This window comes from Pristiophorus japonicus, chromosome 3 (assembly GCF_044704955.1).
Source record: "Pristiophorus japonicus isolate sPriJap1 chromosome 3, sPriJap1.hap1, whole genome shotgun sequence".
In the NCBI taxonomy this organism is placed as follows: domain Eukaryota; kingdom Metazoa; phylum Chordata; class Chondrichthyes; family Pristiophoridae; genus Pristiophorus; species Pristiophorus japonicus.
Window position 1 is genome coordinate 25,124,432 of NC_091979.1, and position 22,112 is coordinate 25,146,543.

A 22,112-nucleotide genomic window follows, 5' to 3' on the forward strand; every position below is an offset into this window, starting at 1 on the left:
CTTCACCCTACATTTAAGAATATAAGAAATAGGAGCTTGAGTAGGCCATTTGGCCCCTCGATCCTGCTCCGTCATTCATTAAGATCATGGCTGATCTGATTGTGGACTCTGCCCCACTTCCCTGCCCGCTCCCCATAGCCCATTACTCCCTTATCGCTCAAAAATCTGTCTATCTCTGCCTTAAATATATTCAATGACCCAGCCTCCACAGCTCTCTGGGGCAGAGAATTCCACAGATTTACAACCCTCGGAGAAGAAATTTCTCCTCATCTCAGTTTTAAATGTGCGGCCCCTAATTCTAAGACTATATCCCCTAGTTTTAGTTTCCCCTATGAGTGGAAATATCCTCTCTGCATCCACCTTGTCGAGCTCCCTCCTTACCATATAAATTTCAATAGGAGCACCTCTCATTCTTCTGAACTCCAATGTGTATAGGCCCAACCTACCTTCAGAAGTCAACCCCCTCATCTCCGGAATCAACCGAGTGAACCTTCTCTGAACAGCCTCCAATGCAAGTATATCCTTCCTTTAAATATCCCTTGTTGTCCCTAACCTATGATGCAGTTACCAGATGCAAATAAAGTGTTAAATTCCCCCCACCAGTGACACACCACACTTTATGCGCAAAAGTTAATAGTGATTGCCGATTCACTTTTCTAGACCGGTTGGGTCAAATGGCCTGTTTCTGTGCTGTATGCCCAATGTAACTCATCTCTTTTTTTTTTTCCTTCAGAAAAAGCCACGAATGAGCACAACACCAGTGAAGACTGGACACTCATCATGGATATCTGTGATCGTGTTGGGACTACACCAAATGGGTATGGATGGAAGTTGTATTTTAACTTATTTCTCTTCCTCTTCAACTTGCATTTTTCCCCCCCTTTTAAATCATTTTTTGAAGCGCACACCCTTTCGAAGTTTTCTCAATGGCTCTGAGGGATTCAGCAAATGAGTAATTGAGCCCTACAGACCAGGAGTGTGCTGGCTTTGATCCCTGGCCTGCGCTGAGTTGCCTGATTATAGCCAGAGTGGCAATGGGCTCACTGCAATCAGCCCCGATTTTAAAGAGGGGGGAAATTGGTCACTGTACCTACTCCTGATCACTATCCAGTGAGCGGTCATTTTTTTCCTTTTGGAGCAAAAGCCCGTATTGACCGAATACCTCGCTTTCAGCGCAGTCTGGCTTCAGTTCAAGCAGCTTTACTGATTGAGCATGGATTGCAAATTGACGTTTAGACCAAAGCAGAGAATGTCTTCACAGGACAAGAGAAGCTAGAAGCTGTGAGAGTTACTCAGCCATGTTGAAATGTGTCAATTTGGTCACCTCTGTGTTATAGTAATAAAATTCATGGCAAGAGTTGACCGGTAATAAACCAATTTCAGGAGGCTGAGTGGCTGGTTGTTTAGTTTATATTGTCATTCTGAGAGTATTTGTATGTAGTTTTGCTGTAACATGCTTTACTGATGGTACGTATGAGATATAGAGTTCAAAGACCTGATTTTGTATGAGAGATGTGAGCGAACACTGTTTTAGCACTAGACACTTCAAGTCGCTGGAGAAATACCACCAACGATTTCTCCGCAAGATCCTACAAATTTCCCTGGGAGGACAGACGCACCAACATTAGCGTCCTTGACCAGGCCAACATCCCCAGCATTGAAGCACTGACCACACTTGATCAGCTCCACTGGGCAGACCACATTGTCCGCATGCCAGGCACGAGACTCCCAAAGCAAGCGCTCTACTCTGAACTCCTTCACGGCAAACGAGCCAAAGGTGGGCAGAGGAAACGCTACAAGGACATCCTCAAATCCTCCCTGATAAAGTACAACATCCCCACTGACACCTGGGAGTCCCTGGCCAAAGACCACCCTAAGTGGAGGAAGTGAATCAGGGAGAACGTTGAGAACCTCGAGTCTCATCGCCAAGAGCATGCAGAAATCAAGCGCAGGCAGCGGAAGGAGCATGTGGCAAACCTCCCTTACGTTCAGCGACTATCTGTCCCACCTGTGACAGGGACTGTGGTTCTCGTATTGGACTGTTCAGTCACCTAAGGACCCAAGTTAAGAGTGGAAGCAAGTCTTCCTCGATTCCGAGGGACTGCCTATGATGATGAGAGCAGAAACACTGGAAAACGGAACGTGTGTGTCTCGAGAGCAGTGAGCAGGCACTGGTTTTGTGAAGTGTCTGTCTCAGTAACTTTCATACTGTTTTTTGTATAGTATGAAGATTTAAATAAAGACCTGATCCTGCCATTACTATAAGAGTGTGTGTGTAATCTGACGTTTAAAGCAGTGAAACGAAAAAGAGCAAGCAAGCAGTTCAACAAACGGCCCTTTTAATTAGCTGCGCGACCCATTCAAATCTTCGCGCGCACGCGGTTTCTCCCATGTAATCGCCAGTGAGCTGCTTGCGCAGGAGCTCCAGACCGCTGCGCAGCCTAACAGGGACATCGCCAGTGACCCCTCCTGGAATTTCCTGTTGGTAAATATCTCTCGCAAATTATGCCCACTTGGGTGAGCCCATTGGAGGACAACCATTGCCGGTTGGAACATCTTTTTTTGTGTGTGTGTGTGTGTGTGTGTGAAATTTTCGTACCATGTCTCCTTGAATTGTGGAGAATCCTGGCAGAAATTTATCGGTTCCTTCAAAAGCTGGCTTGTGTCTGGAGGATGACCGTTTGAGCGCTCAAACACACAGGCTACAAAAAAGCGTACTGTCTATTATTGCCACGACGATTTCATAGAAACATAGAAAATAGGTGCAGGAGTAGGCCATTCGGCCCTTCTAGCTTGCACCGCCATTCAATGAGTTCATGGCTGAACATGCAACTTCAGTACCCCATTCCTGCTTTTTCGCCATATCCCTTGATCCCCCTAGTAGTGAGGACTACATCTAACTCCTTTTTGAATATATTTAATGAATTGGCCTCAACAACTTTCTGTGGTAGAGAATTCCACAGGTTCACCACTCTCTGGGTGAAGAAGTTTCTCCTCATCTCGGTCCTAAATGGCTTACCCCTTATCCTTAGACTGTGACCCCTGGTTCTGGACTTCCCCAACATTGGGAACATTCTTCCTGCATCTAACCTGTCTAAACCCATCAGAATTTTAAACGTTTCTATGAGGTCCCCTCTCATTCTTCTGAACTCCAATGAATACAAGCCCAGTTGATCCAGTCTTTCTTGATAGGTCAGTCCTGCCATCCCAGGAATCAGTCTGGTGAACCTTCGCTGCACTCCCTCAGTAGCAAGAATGTCCTTCCTCAGGTTAGGAGACCAAAACTGTACACAATACTCCAGGTGTGGCCTCACCAAGGCCCTGTACAACTATAGTAACACTTCCCTGCCCCTGTACTCAAATCCCCTCGCTATGAAGGCCAACATGCCATTTGCTTTCTTAACCGCCTGCTGTACCTGCATGCCAACCTTCAATGACTGATGTACCATGACACCCAGATCTCGTTGCCCCTCCCCTTTTCCTAATCTGTCACCATTCAGATAATAGTCTGTCTCTCTGTTATTACCACCAAAGTGAATAACCTTACATTTATCCACATTATACTTCATCTGCCATGCATTTGCCCACTCACCTAACCTATCCAAGTCGCTCTGCAGCCTCATAGCATCCTCCTCACAGCTCACACTGCCACCCAACTTAGTGTCATCTGCAAATTTGGAGATACTACATTTAATCCCCTCGTCCAAATCATTAATGTACAATGTAAACAGCTGGGGCCCCAGCACAGAACCTTGCGGTACCCCACTAGTCACTGCCTGCCATTCTGAAAAGTACCCATTTACTCCTACTCTTTGCTTCCTGTCTGACAACCAGTTCTCAATCCACGCCTGCACACTACCCCCAATCCCATGTGCTTTAACTTTGCACATTAATCTCTTGTGTGGGACCTTGTCGAAAGCCTTTTTGAAAGTCCAAATATACCACATCAACTGGTTCTCCCTTGTCCACTCTACTGGAAACATCCTCAAAAAATTCCAGAAGATTTGTCAAGCATGATTTCCCTTTCACAAATCCATGCTAACTTGGACCTATCATGTCACCTCTTTCCAAATGCGCGGCTATGACATCCTTAATAATTGATTCCATCATTTTACCCACTACCGATGTCAGGCTGACCGGTCTATAATTCCCTGTTTTCTCCCTCCTTTTTTAAAAAGTGGGGTTACATTGGCTACCCTCCACTCGATAGGAACTGATCCAGAGTCAATGGAATGTTGGAAAATGATTGTCGATGCTTCCGCTATTTCCAAGGCCACCTCCTTAAGTACTCTGGGATGCAGTCCATCAGGCCCTGGGAATTTATCGGCCTTCAATCCCATCAATTTCCCCAACACAATTTCCCGACTAATAAGAATTTCCCTCAGTTCCTCCCCTTTACTTCACCCTCTGACCCCTTTTATATCCGGAAGGTTGTTCGTGTCCTCCTTAGTGAATACCGAACCAAAGTACTTGTTCAATTGGTCTGCCATTTCTTTGTTCCCCGTTATGACTTCCCCTGATTCTGACTGCAGGGGACCTACGTTTGTCTTTACTAACCTTTTTCTCTTTACATATCTATAGAAACGTTTGCAATCCGTCTTAATGTTCCCTGCAAGCTTCTTCTCGTACTCCATTTTCCCTGCCCTAATCAAACCCTTTGTCCTCCTCTGCTGAGTTCTAAATTTCTCCCAGTCTCCGGGTTCGCTGCTATTTCTGGCCAATTTGTATGCCACTTCCTTGGCTTTAATACTATCCCTGATTTCCTTTGATAGCCATGGTTGAGCCACCTTCCCTTTTTTATTTTTACGCCAGACAGGAATGTACAATTGTTGTAGTTCATCCATGCGGTCTCTAAATGTCTGCCATTGCCCATCCACAGTCAACCCCTTAAGTATCATTCGCCAATCTATCCTAGCCAATTCACGCCTCATACCTTCAAAGTTACCCTTCTTTAAGTTCTGGACCATGTCTCTGAATTAACTGTTTCATTCCATCCTAATGTAGAATTCCACCATATTATGGTCACTCTTCCCCAAGGGGCCTCGCACAACGAGATTGCTAATTAATCTTCTCTCATTACACAACACCCAGTCTAAGATGGCCTCCCCCCTAGTTGGTTCCTCGACATATTGGTCTAGAAAACCATCCCTTATGCACTCTAGGAAATCCTCCTCCACCGTATTGCTTCCAGTTTGGTTAGCCCAATCTATGTGCATATTAAAGTCACCCATGATAACTGCTGCACCTTTATTGCATGCACCCCTAATTTCCTAATTGATGCCCTCCCCAACATCACTACTACTGTTTGGAGGTCTGTACACAACTCCCACTAACGTTTTTTGCCCTTTGGTGTTCTGCAGCTCTACCCATATAGATTCCACATCATCCAAGCTAATGTCCTTCCTAACTATTGCATTAATCGCCTCCTTAACCAGCAATGCTACCCCACCTCCTTTTCCTTTTATTCTATCCTTCCTGAATGTTGAATACCCCTGGATGTTGAGTTCCCAGTCCTGATCATCCTGGAGCCATGTCTCCGTAATCCCAATCACATCATATTTGTTAACATCTATTTGCACAGTTAATTCATCCACCTTATTACGGATACTCCTTGCATTAAGACACAAAGCCTTCAGGCTTGTTTTTTTAACACCCTTTGTCCTTTTAGAATTTTGCTGTACAGTTGCCCTTTTTGTTCTTTGCCTTGGGTTTCTCTGCCCTCCACTTTTCCTCATCTCCTTTCTGTCTTTTGCTTTTGTCTCCTTTTTGTTTCCCTCTGTCTCCCTGCATTGGTTCCCATCCCCCTGCCATATTAGTTTAACTCCTCCCCAACAGCACTAGCAAACACTCCTCCTAGGACATTGGTTCCGGTCCTGCCCAGGTGCAGACCGTCTGGTTTGTACTGGTCCCACCTCCCCCAGAACCGGTTCCAATGCCCCAGGAATTTGAATCCCTCCCTGCTGCACCACTGCTCAAGCCACGTATTCATCTGCGCTAGCCTATGATTCCTACTCTGACTAGCACGTGGCACTGGTAGCAATCCCGAGATTACTACTTTTGAGGTCCTACTTTTTAATTTAGCTCCTTAAATTTGTTTTGTCGGATCTCATCCCTTTTTTTTCAACCTATGTCATTGGTACCAATGTGCACCACGGCAACTGGCTGTTCTCCCTCCCTTTTTAGAATGTCCTGCACCCGCTCCGAGACATCCTTGACCCTTGCACCAGGGAGACAACATACCATCCTGGAGTCTCGGTTGCGGCCGCAGAAACGCCTATCTATTCCCCTTACAATTGAATCCCCTATCACTATCGCTCTCCCACTCCTTTTCCTGCCCTCCTGTGCAACAGAGCCAGCCACGGTGCCATGAACTTGGCTGCTGCTGCCCTCCCCTGATGAGTCATCCCCCTCAACAGTACTTAAAGCAGTGTATCTGTTTTGCAGGGGGATGACCACAGGGGACCCCTGCACTACCTTCCTTGCACTGCTCAAGCATTCTGAGCAGGCTGTCTGTGCTGGCGACCAACGTTCGCGTTAAGCCACACAGCGATCTGGAGGTCCCATGCAGGCCATCAACAGATTTCGTCATCATAGGCAGTCCCTCGAATTCGAGGAAAACTTGCTTCCACTCTAAAAGTGAGTTGTTAGGTGCTTGAACAGTCCAATATGGAAATTACAGTCTCTGTCACAGGTGGGACAGATAGTGGTTGAAGGAAAGGGTGGGTGGGACAGGTTTGTCGCACGCTCCTTCCGCTGCCTGCGCTTGTTTTCAGCATGCTCTCGGCAACGAGACTCGAGGCGCTCAGCGCCCTCCCGGATGCTCTTCCTCCACTTAGGGCGGTCTTTGGTCAGGTGTCGGTGGGGATGTTGCATTTTTATCAAGGAGGCTTTGAGGGTGTCCTTGAAACCTGGGGCTCACTTGCCGTGTAGGAGTTCCGAGTAGAGCGCTTGCTTTGGGAGTGTTGTCAGGCATGCGAACAATGTGACCCGCCCAACGGAGCTGGTCGAGTGTTACCATTAAAATAACTGCGTGTGCGCGAACAATTGAGTTGTCTGCACAGCCCGTGCGGGAACATTGTTCCAAAATGATTACGTATTTTCTTGCCTTTTACTTGATTTGTCTGGCGTACTTATAAATGGATAAAACAAAATGAGAATAGGAAATAAAAACTACATGCTAGCATTACACAGCATCCGAAAAGAGCAAAGGCAAGGCAGTTGTTTCGGGTGAGACCCTCCATCGGCGCACCCATGTGTGTGTGTCTGTGTATATCAGCGTTTTCTGTTTTTATTTATGTTTGTGGCTCTTGCGTAGCATTGTTGACATTAAACAGTGCATCCTCTGACTTACTAAGGGCAGGAGCCATGTAACACAATTCTGCGGAAGTATATTCGCGTGTAACTCCATTGTTAGGTGTGTCCATTTTGCATTCTTGTAATTGAGCTCGCCGTTCATTTCAGGGCGGACTGGCATCTTACAGTCTAATTGTGATTCAAGTGCACAGAGTTTAAAGGTCACTCAGTTTAATTGTTTGGTCAGGGAATGCTGGAGACTGGAATCTGCCTGTTGGGTTGTAGCTTTTGCATACATCATTAAAAATTTTTTTAACGCAAGTCATTTTGTGCATTCCATTAACTTTAGGGCAAAAGATTGTCTGAAGGCCATTATGAAGAGAGTAAATCACAAAAATCCTCACGTGGCGATGAAGGCGTTAACGGTGAGTGGGGCTGGTTCAGCTCCAGCCCTTTCACTTCTTTAGTGTTTAAGATGAAACTTTCTCTTCCATCTCTTAAAGCTCATGGCTGAGTGGTGAAATGTAACCTGTTTTAGAAAGTAGGTGCAGGAACAGGCCATTTGGCCCTTCGAGCCTGCACCACCATTCAATATATGACCATGGCTGATCATGCAACTTTAGTACCACATTACTGCTTTCTCTCCATACCCTCTAATCCCTTTATCCTTAAGGTCCACATTTAACTCCCTTTTGAATATGTCCAACGAACTGGCCTCAACAACTTTCTGTGGTAGAGAATTCCACAGGTTCACCACTCTCTGGGTGAAGAAGTTTCTCCTCATCTCGGTCCTAAATGGCTTACCCCTTATCCCTTATCCTTAGACTGTGACCCCTGGTTCTGGACTTCCCCAACATCAGGAACATTCTTCCTGCATCTAACCTGTCCAATCCTGTCAGAATTTTATATGCTTCTATGAGATCCCCTCTCATTCTTCTAAATTCCAGTGTATAAAGGCCTAGTCGATCCAGTCTTTCTTCATATGTCAGTCCTGCCATCCCGGGAATCAGTCTGGTGAACCTTTGCTGCACTCCCTCAAATAGCAAGAATGTCCTTCCTCAGATTAGGAGACCAAAACTGCACACAATACTCAAGATGTGGCCTTACCAAGGCCCTGTACAACTGCAGCAAGAACTCCCTGCTCCTATACTCAAATCCTCTCGCTATGAAGGCCAACATGCCATTTGCTTTCTTCACCGCCTGCTGTACCTGCATGCCAACTTTCAATGACTGATTGCCCATGACACCTAAGTCTCCTTGCACCTCCCCTTTTAGTAATCTGTCACCATTCAGATAATCTGTCTTCCTGTTTTTGCCACCAAAGTGGCTAACCTCACATTTATCCACATTATACTGCATCTGCCATGCATTTGCCCACTCTCCTAACCTGTCTAAGTCACCCTGCAGCCTCTTAGCATCCTCCTCACAGCTCACACTGCCACCCAGCTTAGTGTCATCTGCAAACCTGGAGATATTACATTCAATTCCTTTGTCTAAATCATTAATATATGTTGTAAATAGCTGGGGTCCCAGCACTGAACCTTGCGGGACCCCACTGCCTGCCATTTTGAAAAGGACCCGTTTATTCCTACTCTTTGCTTCCTATCTGCCCATGTGCCTTAATTTTGCACACTAATTTCTTGTGTGGGACCTTGTCAAAAGCCTTTTGAAAGTCCAAATACACTACATTCTAGAAGATTTGTCAAGCATGATTTTCCTTTCATAAATCCATGCGGACTTGGACCGATCATGTCGCTGCTTTCCAAATGCACTGCTATTACATCTTTAATAATTGATTCCAGTATTTTCCCCAATACCGATGTCAGGCTAACCGGTCTAGAATTCCCTGTTTTCTCTCTCCCTCCTTTTTTAAAAAGTGTTGTTACATTAGCTACCCTCCAATCCAAAGGAACTGATCCAGAGTCCATGGAATGTTGGAAAATGATCACCAATGCATCTACTATTTCGAGAGCCACTTCCTTAAGTTCTCTGGGATGCATACTATCAGGCCCTGGGGATTTATCGGCCTTCAATCCCATCAATTTCCCTAACACCATTTCATGACTAATCAGGATTTCCCTCAGTTCCTCCTCCTTGCTAGACCCTCGGTCCCCTAGTATTTTCGGGAGGTTATTCGTGTCTTTCTTTTGAGGCACTCTGCCACAGAGACCATGAATATCCCTGCTTCCTGATATTGTAAGTTGCTTTTTTTGCGGGCGGGGGGGGATGAGACTGCGGGGTATCATAATTGCCCTCCATCCAGGTCCGGCTTGAGGGGAGTCAAATACCTGCGAGTTTTTTTTTCCGGGAGGGTGGCAGTGGGCGTTGCCTGATGCCACAATGAAGCGGAGCTTGTAAATGGTGCCGTGATAATTCAGGCACAACTAAACTAACGAGCTCTGATCAGCACCATTTCAGCTGGCTAGCTCAGTAACTCTTCGAGGCAATTTTCGCTGCTGGTATCACACCAGTACTCCCTGCTTTATATAGAAATATTCACTTTTTTGCCCCCACAAAAAAAATCAGCACCACACGTTTTTCAAATTGACAAGATGTAAATCATAGTAGCCTTCAAGCTCGTAATTATGATTCCCACTTTGCGGACACCCTGGTTTGTGAAGGCGCAATCCATCGTTCCTATTTGGAATGGAGAGTTGCCAAGTGAACAGTCATATTTCCAACACAACCCTTTGCTTGTTAAGTGTCTCTTAAGGTCAGCAATCTGAGGATTTCCAGTGTAATGAGAGCAGCTTAACTACCTGGTTAGTGCTGTGACCACACTTAAATCTTTGTCAAAGGTCTAATTAGTCAATGCGTATTGATTTGTTGTACTTCTAATGCTTTTTTTAAACCCTCTTCTAGGTATTCACTTTGTGCTGATGATGGTCGAAGTAAATAACTCTCTCCACTCTGCTCTCTCAATTTACAGTTACTAGGTGCCTGTGTCTCGAACTGTGGGAGGATTTTCCACCTAGAAATATGTTCTCGGGACTTCACAAGTGAAGTTGGAAGTTTATTAAGTGTATATAATAAGGTACAGTAAACCCGAGTTTCCAGTAATCCCTGACGTAGAAACATAGAAAATAGGTGCAGGAGTAGGCCATTCGGCCCTTTAAGCCTGCACCGCCATTCAATATCATGGCTGATCATTCACCACAGTACCCCTTTCCTGCTTTCTCTCCATAACCCTTGATCCCTTTAGCCATAAGGGCCATATCTAACTCCCCTTTGAATATATCTAACGAACTGGCATCAACAACTCTCTGCGGTAGAGAATTCCACAGGTTAACAATTCTGAGTGAAGAAGTTTCTCCTCATCTCGGTCCTAAATGGCTTACCACTTATCCTTAGACTGTGACCCCTAGTTCTGGACTCTCCCAACATCGGGAACATTCTTCCTGCATCTAACCTGTCCAGTCCTGTCAGAATCTTGTATCTTTCTATGAGATCCCGTCTCATTCTTCTGAACACCAGTGAATACAGGCTCAGTCGATCCAGTCTCTCCTCATATGTCAGTCCTGAATCAGTCTGGTAAACCTTCGCTGCACTCCCTCAATAGCAAAAACGTCCTTCCTCAGATTAGGAGACCAAAACTGAACACAATATTCCAGATGAGGCCTCACCAAGGCCCTGTACAACTGCAATAAGACCTCCCTGCTCCTATACTCAAATCCCCTCGCTATGAAGGCCAACATGCCATTTGCCTGCTGCACCTGCATGCCAACCTTCAATGACTGATGTACCATGACATCCAGGTCTCGTTGCACCTCCCCTTTTCCCAATCTGCCGCCATTCAGATAATATTCTGCCTTCCTGTTTTTGCCACCAAAGTGGATTACCTGACGAGTTTGCAATGTTAGTGTTGCTGTTTCTTTTCCTGTCCCCGTGCGATGAATCAAACTGTTATCTGCAGCTAAGCATGAACAGTGTGCAAATGTAACCATTATAATGGTCCGGAGCATTCTGAAAACTCGCGCCATGGTGTATCTGCATCGTACGCCAATGTTCCTTGTCATTGTTTCTGGCCCTGTGTGTGGCCCCTTTCAGGAGCAGTGCGAGCCATTCAAAATATGGTGTATGCGAATTTCTACATTGAAAAGTTGGCTGCGCGGGTTCCCTGGGGAACGTTCGCGCAGAATTTTTAGGAAATTATGGCGTGAGTAAGCTATATTAGGTTTTACACCAGGCCAGCGTTTCCTGAGCCATTTATGCCACTCTACCGTAACCCTCGCTGAAACAGTTAAACGTTTATTGTAATAGCTTCGCGCCCCCCACCTATTCAAACAGGGGCAGTCGGAATTTTCCTTGATTTGCGCTGGTTTTCTGGTCGCTTGCAGACGCACTGCTGAAGAAAGGCGCGCGCGCACACCTGGCTGTGTCAGAATTACGGAATTACGCTACTTTTGACACTCGCACAAAAGAACTCACTGGTAACAATGAGCCGAGTCCCAGAGCCAAATTCTGTCCCGTTACAGCCATGTTCTTTGCTGTGTGATAGCAAACTAAGCCACTGGAGTTAATTTCTAGAGGGATAGAATTGAAAAGCAGAGAAGCTATGCTAAACTTGTGTGCAGTTCTGATCTCCATATTACAACGAGGATTATAGAGGCACTGGAGAAGGTGCAAAAAAAAAAAAGATTTACAAGGATGATACCAGAAGTGAGAAGTTATAATTATCAGGAAAGATTTAACAAGCTGAGGCTTATTTCTCTAGAAAAGAGAAGGCTGAGGGATGTCATGAAATATGCCTTTATTGATATTGTTTCTGGCCTGGCCCCAGCCTTTATCCGGGTAGCGTGCTGATCTCACCAAACGTCCTCCATATTTTCCTGCATTTCTAATCAGTATTACACGGCTAAATTTACAGTGTGTATGTCACCAATCTCTCCGGTAGATCTGGGGGTGCTGTTTGAATTTTTGTTGTTTTGCCCATTGTTTTCCCCAATGAAGGTTCTAACTCTCCCTGGGGCACCATTCCGACTGGGCTTTCTTCATGCGAGAGTCCAGCCAGCAAGTTTCGATCGCCTGGATGGGTCGGAGAGGAATTTTCCCAGCTTTCTTTTTCCCCCAAATTGGCCTGGGCTTTTAATCTGGCTTTTGCCTCTCCCAGGAGATCACATGGCTCCGGTTGGGATGGAGTGTAGAATGTTTCGGTGCAAGGGGTGTCGCAGTTGTGTGGGGCGGACTGGTTGGGCAGGGTGCTCTTTACCTTTCCGCCATTGTTCATAGGTTTATATGTAACCTTCAGAGCTGCTGACCGAGGGCCGTGCGGCTCTTTGTCGGGCGATGGGCTGAAATGGCCTCCTTCTGCGCTGTAGATTTCTATGTTTCTAAGTGTGTTGCATCTAAGCCCAATCTTGTCCATACTTGATATACAGGGTCATTTGAAGAATGATTAGGAGTTGTAAGCGTGGCTGAGGTCAGGTCAGCAGCTAGACACTATCAGTTCCTGCCTAAGATCAGCCAACTCGACACAGACCAGGGTTTGAGCATGCGACGTCCTACCCTCTGCGATTTATTGCGACACCGACGGGCAGTCTGTGCTCACTAGGCTACTGAGCAAGTTGTTAATGAAAATTCTGACTGTGGCATATAATTTTTGGGTGCCATAATAATGAAAAAAGATGTGCCTTTATATAGCATCTTATCTCGAATGTCTTAGTGCTTCACGTACAATGAATTACGCTGAAGCACTGTCACTGTTTATGAAGAATATATTTGTCTTGGAGGCAATGCAACAAAGGTTCACTAGATTGATTCCTGGGATGAGAGCATTGTCCTATGAGAAGAGATTGAGTAGAATGGGCCTCTCGTCTCTGGAGTTTAGATGAATGAGAGGTGATCTCATAGAAACATAAGATTCTGAGGGGGATTGACAGATTAAATAGCAGAACCACAAAGGTGGTAATCTCTGGATTACTACCTGAGCCACGAGCAAATTTGCATCGGGTAAATAAGATCAGAGAGTTAAACACGTGGCTCAAAGACTGGTGTGGGAGAAATGGGTTTGGCTTCTTGGGACACTGGCTGAGGTAAGAGGGAGCTGTTCCATTGGGACGGGCTCCACTTAGACCGTGCTGAGACTAGGGTCCTGGGCAATCAAATAGCTCGGGCTGTAGAGAGGGCGCGGAGGGTTCAGGTGAGCGGGAATTTAAAAAGTCAAAGAATAAGGAGAAGGCTGTTGAGCAGGATAGCACTGGGAGCAATGAAACCCAGAGCATGACCGGAAGGGACAAAATGTGTAAACATAAAGCTGAATCAGAAAGTGGGGTCAAAGCAGGAAAAAATGGTTAAAAAAAACAAATTTAAATGCACGCAGCATTTGTAACAAAATAGATGAGTTGACAGCACCAATAGATACAAATGGGTATGAACTGTTGCCATTACAGAGACGTGGTTGCAAGGTGACCAAGGCTGGGAACTAAATATTTTGGCAATTTGGAAGGACAGACAGAAACGAAAAGGGGGTGGGGTAGTTCTGATAATAAAGGATCAGTTGTTAGTGAGAAACAATATTGGCTCAGAAGATGTTGAATCAGTTTTGATGAAGATGAGGAATAATAAGGGGGAAATGTCACTGGTGGGCATAGTCTATAGGCACCCTAACAATAGCTACACAGTTGGACGAGGTCCCAGCAGATTGGAAAACTGCAAATGTAACCCCCCTTTTTTTTTAAAAAAAAAAAGGAGGCAGACAGAAAGCAGGAAACTATAGACCAGTTAGCCAAACATCTGTTGGGAAAATGCTGGAGTCCATTATTAAGGAAGCAGTAGCAGGACATTTGGAAAAGCATAATTCAATCAAGCAGAGCCAGCATGGTTCTATGAAAGGGAAATCATGTTTGACAAATTTGCTGTAGTTCTTTTGAGACTGTAACGAGCAGGGTGGATAAAGGGGAACCAGTCGATATGTATTTGGACTTCCAGAAGGCATTCGATAAGGTGCCACATAAAAGGTTACTGCACAAGATAAAAGTTTACAGGGTTGGGGGTAATATATTAGCACAGATAGAGGATTGGCTAACACATAAGAGAGTCGGGATAAATGGGTCATTTTCCGGCTGCAAACAGTATCTAGTAGGATGCCGCAGGGAACGGTGTAGGGGCCTCAACTATTTACAATCTATATTAATAACTTGGATGAAGGGACCGAGTGTAACATAGCCAAGTTTGCTGCTGATACAAAGGTGGATGGGAAAGCAAATTGTGAGGAGGACACACAAAATCTGTAAAGGGATATAAAAATTTGGCATATGGAGTATAATGTGGGAAAATGTGAGGTTATCCACCTTGGCAGAAAAAATAGAAAAGCAAATTATAATTTAAATGGAGAAAAATTGCAAAATGCTGCAGTACACAGAGACCTAAGGATCCTTGTGCATGAAACACAAAAAGTTAGTATGCAGGTACAGCAAGTGATCAGGAAGGCAAATGGAATTTGGCCTTTATTGCAAGGGGAATGGAGTATAAAAGCAGAGAAGTCCTGCTACAACTGTGCAGGGTATTGGTGAGGCCACACCTAGAGTACAGCATACAGTTTTGGTCTCCGTATTTAAGGAAGGATATACTTCCATTGGAGGCTGTTCAGAGAAGGTTCACTTGGTAGATTCCGGAGATGAGGGGGTTGACTTATGAAGATAGGTTGAGTAGGTTGGGCTTATACTCATTGGAATTCAGGATGAGAGGTGATCTTATCGAAACATATAAAATAATGAGGGGGCTCGACAAGGCGGATGCAGAGAGGATGTTTCCACTCATAGGAGAAACTAAAACTAGGGGACATCGTCTCAGAATAAGGGGCCACCCATTTAAAACTGAGATGAGGAGAAATTTCTTCTGAGGGTTGTAAAGCTATGGAACTCTCTGCCCCAGAGAGCTGTGGAAGCTGGGTCATTGAATATATTTAAGGTGGCGATAGACAGATTTTTGAGTGTTAAGGGAGTAAAGGTTATGGGGAGCGGGCAGTGAACTGGAGCTGAGTCCATGATCAGATCAGCCATGATCTTATTAAATGGCAGAGCAGGCTCGAAGGGCCAAATGGCCCACTCCTGCTCCTATTTCTTATGACCGGGGAGATGCTGAGAGGTTGTTTCCACTGGCTGGACTGTATAGAACTAGAGGGCCTAGTCTCAGGATAAAGAGTCGGCATTTAAGACTGAGCTGAGTAATATGTTTACTCAGAGGGTTGTGAATCGTTGTAATTCTCTATCCCTGAGGGCTGTTGTTGAGGTTTTCTAAGGCTGAGATAGATAGATTCTTGCACTCTAGGGAAATCAAGGGATATGGAGATCAGTCAGGAAAGTGGTGTTGAGGTCGAGTTTCGGCCATGATCTTATTGAATGTGGGCAAATGAAGCAAAACTTTGTGCATGACAAGATCGCAACAAATGGCAGTGAAGTGAATTTGTTTATGACGGTGTTGGTTAAGTGAGGAATGTTGACCGAAGGGGAGGGAAATGTTGGCCAAGAAACTGTGGGAGCACTTGGAAGAGTTGCTGATATAGCTTCGGCTTTTTTTTTTATATTAACCGCTCAGTGTACTGTTTATTAGCAGGCTCATCCGAAAGTGTGTGAGAAGCTGAAGGCATTAATGGTGGAATGGTTGGAGGAGTTTCACAAGGATCCCCAGCTCAGTCTTATTGCTGCTACCATCAAAGCACTTAAAGAAGATGGCGTCTCCTTTCCCTCAGCTGGATCTCAGGTACCTTTTTTTCCCCCAAACGTTCATTCTTGGGATATGGATGTCGCTAGAAAGGCCAGCATTTGTTGCCCATTCCTACTTGCGCTTGAGAAGGCGATGGTGAGCTACTGCCTTGAACCGCTGCAGCCCGTGTGGTGACGGTACTCCCACACAGCATCGTTCGGGAGTTCAGGATTTTGACTCGGCGACGCTGAAGGAACAGTGACGGATGTTGGGATGGTGTGTGACTTGGTTCTCCCATGCAGCTGCTGCCTTCGCCATTTTAGGTGGTGGAGGTCGTGGGTTTAGGAGGTGCTGCACTTTGGCAACTTTGTTTGAAAAGAGAAAAATACATTGTGATGCATTTCCCCCAAGCACCCTGAATGTTGGAAAGGGAGGTACCTGTACACTTTTAACTACAGATTAAACCTCTCTTATCTGGCACCACCCCTGGTCCGGCACCATTTCCAGCCGCCGGATGGCGCATGCGAAGAACTCTGCCCCCCGTCTCACCCCAGGTTTCCCAATCCCTTTTTCGGCACAACGATAATACCTTTCCTTTATTATTTAATTAAATCATTCAGTTAAACAGAAAATCCAGAAAAGTGATCGGCAGTAGCAGAAGCCCCCTCAACCTAGAGCACATCGGGGCCTGGTGCCCCTCCGATACCACACTGATGGAAATTCCAATAAAAATTGTTCAGAAAATGTTTTCAAAGTACTTACCTTTTTAATATTTTGGATCAGCTAACCATTCCATAGATTTTGAGGATATCCTAATTCTAGAATAGTTTGGCCTCCAATGTGAGCTGAGACTGACTGTCTGACAGTCGTTCCAGCCAATCGGCACACACACACGCTCCCCCTCTCGGGAAATATCCCTCATTCGGAACAGGCCAGGTCCCGAGGGTGCCGGATAAGGGAGGTTCAACCTGTATTACAACTTGTATTTATATAGCACCTATGATGTAGTAAAATGTCCCAAGGCGCATCACAGGACTGTTACCAAACAAAATTTGACACCAAGCCACATGTTGGGGAGAGGGATGGAGTCGAAAGCTTCGGGCTTCCCAGTATTTCGTTGGAGGAAATCTCTGCTCACCCCAGTACTGGATGTCTGACGAGACTGTGGCAGGATCGAGAGAGAGAGAGAGAGGTGGCGGTGAGGTAGAGCTGGGTGTCACCAGCGTACATGTGGAACCCTGATGTGTTTTTGGATGATGTCGCCGAGGGGCAGCATGTAGATGAGAAATAGGAGGGGACCGAGGATCGATCCTTGGGGGGGACACCAGAGGAAATGGTACAGGAGCAGAAGGAGTAACCATTGCAGATGATTCTGTGGCTATGACTGGATAGATAAGAATGGAGCCAGGTGAGGGCAGTCCCTCCCAGTTGGACGATGGAGGAGAGGGGTTGGAGGAGAATGGTGTGGTCAACCGATGCTATTGAAGCAGCACGAGAGTGTTGTGTGGGGAGCCTTTGCTGGGCTGCAGTTGCCCATCTCCTGCCAGTTAGCCACGAGGGTCATCGGTGGTGGCAGCAGCTCGGGAGCCTCCAGAACTTGCCAGGCTGCAGGGAAAACTATAGGGAACAGAGCAAAAAAAGTTGTGCACCCTCCAAGGAAAAGACTTGGAATCAAAAGAAAAAGGTGGTGCTTGAGTTTTCCCTCAAGTCTCTGTCACTGCTAATAGTGTCAGCTGTGGCTCAGTGGGCAGCACACTCACCTCTGCGTCAGAAGGTTGTGGGTTCAAGTCCCACTCCAGGGACTTGAGCACATAAATCTAGGCTGACCCTCCAGTGCAGTGCTGAGGGAGTGCTGCACTGTCGGAGGTGCCATCTTTCGGATGAGATGGGAGTTATCCCCACTGTCCAGTCCAATATTTATCCCTCAATCAACATAATGAAACCAGATTATTTGGTTATTATCACATTGCTATTTGTGGGAGTTTGCTGTGTGCAAATTGGCTGCTGTGTTGCCCACATTACAACAGTGTACTTCAGAAGTACTTCATTGGTTGGAAAGCACTTTGAGACGTCCAGTGGTCGTGAAAGGTGCTATATAAATGCAAGTCTTTCTTTCTAATGAAACTAAATGATACAATAATGGCATTGTGTGTGCATGTTCATCTGGGAAAAATAGCAAGTTTTTTAAAAATTGAGAGATTTGGAAAGATTATTTGGCTTGTCGAACTCACTCCTTCTATAGACCATGTGCACTGTACACCGTCATAGATGCCATGCCACCCACATAATCTCCTTGGGAATGGTGTGGGTGGGGTGGAGAATACTCTGCATAAACCTGCACACGTTCACCACAGATGAGCGAGGATAATGGCGGAGGCATGCAAAAGGTATTTTGTCTCTATTTACAAAGGAACGTGAAAGAAGTAGCAGAGGAACCACCTGTGCGATTGAAAAAGTATTGAAAGTTCATCAGTAACCAGACCCCAATAGGTTAGTGATGAAATGGAAGAAGCGCTAACTAGAACGATCCCAAAATTATTTTTGAAAGTTCAAAGTAAAGTGGTACTGAGGTTGAATGATCAGCCATGATCTTATTGAATGGCGGTGCAGGCTCGAGGGGCCGAATAGAAACATAAAAAATAGGTGCAGGAGTAGGCCATTCGGCCCTTCTAGCCTGCACCGCCATTCAATGAGTTCATGGCTGAACATGCAACTTCAGTACCCCCTTCCTGCTTTCTCGCCATACCCCTTGATCCCCCTAGTAGTAAGGACTTCATCTAACTCCCTTTTGAATATATTTAGTGAATTGGCCTCAACTACTTTCTATGGTAGAGAATTCCACAGGTTCACTCTCTGGGTGAAGAAGTTTCTCCTCATCTCGGTCCTAAATGGCTTACCCCTTATCCTTAGACTGTGACCCCTGGTTCTGGACTTCCCCAACATTGGGAACATTCTTCCTGCATCTAACCTGTCTAAACCCATCAGAATTTTAAACGTTTCTATGAGGTCCCCTCTCATTCTTCTGAACTCCAGTGAATACAAGCCCAGTTGATCCAATCTTTCTTGATAGGTCAGTCCCACCATCCCAGGAATCAGTCTGGTGAACCTTCGCTGCACTCCCTCAACAGCAAGAATGTCCTTCAAGTTAGGAGACCAAAACTGTACACAATACTCCAGGTGTGGCCTCACCAAGGCCCTGTACAACTGTAGCAACACCTCCCTGCCCCTGTACTCAAATCCTCTCGCTATGAAGGCCAACATGCCATTTGCTTTCTTAACCGCCTGCTGTACCTGCATGCCAACCTTCAATGACTGATGTACCATGACACCCAGGTCTCATTGCACCTCCCCTTTTCCTAATCTGTCACCATTCAGATAATAGTCTGTCTCTCTGTTTTTACCACCAAAGTGGATAACCTCACATTTATCCACATTATACTTCATCTTCCATGCATTTGCCCACTCACCTAACCTATCCAAGTCACTGCAGCCTCATAGCATCCTCCTCGCAGCTCACACTGCCACCCAACTTAGTGTCATCTGCAAATTTGGAGATACTACATTTAATCCCCTCGTCTAAATCATTAATGTACAATGTAAACAGCTGGGGCCCCAGCACAGAACCTTGCGGTACCCCACTAGTCACTGCCTGCCATTCTGAAAAGTACCCATTTACTCCTACTCTTTGCTTCCTGTCTGACAACCAGTTCTCAATCCACGTCAGCACACTACCCCCAATCCCATGTGCTTTAATCTCTTGTGTGGGACCTTGTCGAAAGCCTTCTGAAAGTCCAAATATACCACATCAACTGGTTCTCCCTTGTCCACTTTACTGGAAACATCCTCAAAAAATTCCAGAAGATTTGTCAAGCATGATTTCCCTTTCACAAATCCATGCTGACTTGGACCTATCATGTCACCTCTTTCCAAATGCGCTGCTATGACATCCTTAATAATTGATTCCATCATTTTACCCAACCTGAGGTCAGGCTGACCGGTCTATAATTCCCTGTTTTCTCTTCCTCCTTTTTTAAAAAGTGGGGTTACATTGGCTACCCTCCACTCCATAGGAACTGATCCAGAGTCAATGGAATGTTGGAAAATGACAATGCATCCGCTATTTCCAAGGCCACCTCCTTAAGTACTCTGGGATGCAGTCCATCAGGCCTTGGGGATTTATCGGCCTTCAATCCCATCAATTTCCCCAACACAATTTCCCGACTAATAAAGATTTCCCTCAGTTCCTCCTCTTTACTAGACCCTCTGACCCCTTTTATATCCGGAAGGTTGTTTGTGTCCTCCTTAGTGAATACCGAACCAAAGTACTTGTTCAATTGGCCTGCTCCTGCACCTAATTTCTATGTTTCTATGGTAAATATTTCATCTTGCTCAAAAAAAGGGTGAGAAAGAAGTAAGACAGGTAATTGTAGACCAGTTAGCGTCAGGTAAGTAGGAGAACTGCTAGAGGTTATAATTGGGGTTACGTTTAACGAGCGCTTAAAAGTATGGGCTAATTGGGGATAGTCAATATGAATTAATAATGGATGAGTCATGCTTGACTAATTTAAACTAATTTGTGCAGTTAAATTAAGTGATCAGGAAGGCCAATGGAATCTTGGCCTTTATTGCAAAGGGGATGCAGGGAAGTCTTGCTACAGTTAATGCAGGGTATTGGTGAGGCCACACCTGGAATACTGCATGTTTTGGTTTCCATATTTACGAAAGGATATACTTGCTTTGGAGGCAGTTCAGAGAAGGTTCACTAGGTTGATTCCGGAGATGAGGGGGTTGACTTATGAACAAAGGTTGAGTAGGTTGGGCCTCTACTCATTGGAATTCAGAAAAATGAGAGGTGATCTTATTGAAACATATAAGATTATGAGGGGGCTTGACAAAGTGGATGCAGAGAGGATGTTTCCGCTGATGGGGGAGACCAGAACAGGGGACATAATCTTAGAATAAGGGGCCGCCCATTTAAAACTGAGATGAGGAGGAATTTCTTCTCTGAGGGTTGCAAATCTGTGGAATTCGCAGCCTCGGAGAGCTGTGGAAGCTGGACATTGAATAAATTTAAGACAGAGATAAACATTTTCTTAACTGATAAGGGAATAAGGGGTTATGGGGAGCGGGCGGGGAAGTGGACCTGAGTCCATGATCGGATGAGTCCATGATCGGATGAGTCCATGATCGGATGAGTCCATGATCGGATGAGTCCATGATCGGATGAGTCCATGATCGGATGAGTCCATGATCGTATTAAATGACGGAGCAGGCTCGAGGAGCCGTAAGGCCTCCTCCTGTTCCTATTTCTTATGTTCTTATTACCGATTGTAAAGAAAGTAAGACTTGCATTTATATAGCGCCTTTCATGACCACCAGACATTTCAAAGCACTTTATAGCCAATGAAGTACATTTGGAGTTTAGTCACTGTTGACATAGTGCAGTGCAGCGGCCCGGCCCAGAAATCGGCACAGTCCCGGCCTGCAGAACCATCAGCAGGCCGGGGCCATTGGAGGGAGCAGCGTGCGGCGGTATACCACTGCAGGGAGCAGCGCGTGCTGCTGCAGGAGGGCGACGGCTGATTGCAGTGCAGGCAGGTACAGCAGGTGCGGCGAGAGTTCGTAGAGGGATGTGATCGGGGCCCAGGAGAGGCGAGGGCCCGGGGGCAGCACGGTCCAGCCCACACTGCAATTGTGTGCGCACTAAGTCCGTGCAGCAGAGCTGGTCTCCAGTCGTCCTGGGTAACCCTTGCCACTGGACCAAGACCTAGCTCTGTCAAGCCCCGTGTGGTGGCTGGTGTGGTAAAAAAATCCACGCACAGGCATCTTCCACCCTTCAGGATCCGGAATATCATTGAAACACCTGTGAACTCATCCGTTCTCGGCTTGGAACTCATCCTTGTTTCGAGGGACTGCCTATGATGATGAGTGCAGTGGATGAGGAATAGAAAGACCTATTTTCATGAAAAGGATTAGAATGTAGAGTGCATGACCACCAAGGTTCCCGTTGAGCTGTACAGATACACAGCGGTCTGGAGGTGCCGCGCAGGCTGCTTGCCGGCTTCACAATGGGGGGAAAACCGTGCGTGCACGGAAATTTGAACGGGCTGCTCAGCCCGTTAAAGGGGCCTTGCACCCGAAGATAAATTAGAGGGAACATTGATTACCACAAGTGG

At 45.9% G+C, this 22,112-nt stretch overlaps 1 protein-coding gene across 3 annotated transcripts in view; it reads left to right on the forward strand.

Moving 5' to 3' along the window:
- Positions 1–22,112, forward strand: part of stam2 (signal transducing adaptor molecule (SH3 domain and ITAM motif) 2) — a 106,105-nt gene that overhangs the window by 41,220 nt on the left and 42,773 nt on the right. For 2 of the 3 annotated variants that reach the window (XM_070875266.1, XM_070875268.1), the window contains exons 2-5: positions 734–818; positions 7,643–7,718; positions 10,223–10,327; positions 15,844–15,993. In XM_070875266.1, coding sequence (XP_070731367.1) covers positions 734–818; positions 7,643–7,718; positions 10,223–10,327; positions 15,844–15,993 — 416 coding nt within the window. The remainder of the gene's footprint in view (positions 1–733; positions 819–7,642; positions 7,719–10,222; positions 10,328–15,843; positions 15,994–22,112) is intronic. The other variant, XM_070875267.1, reaches the window with a different exon arrangement.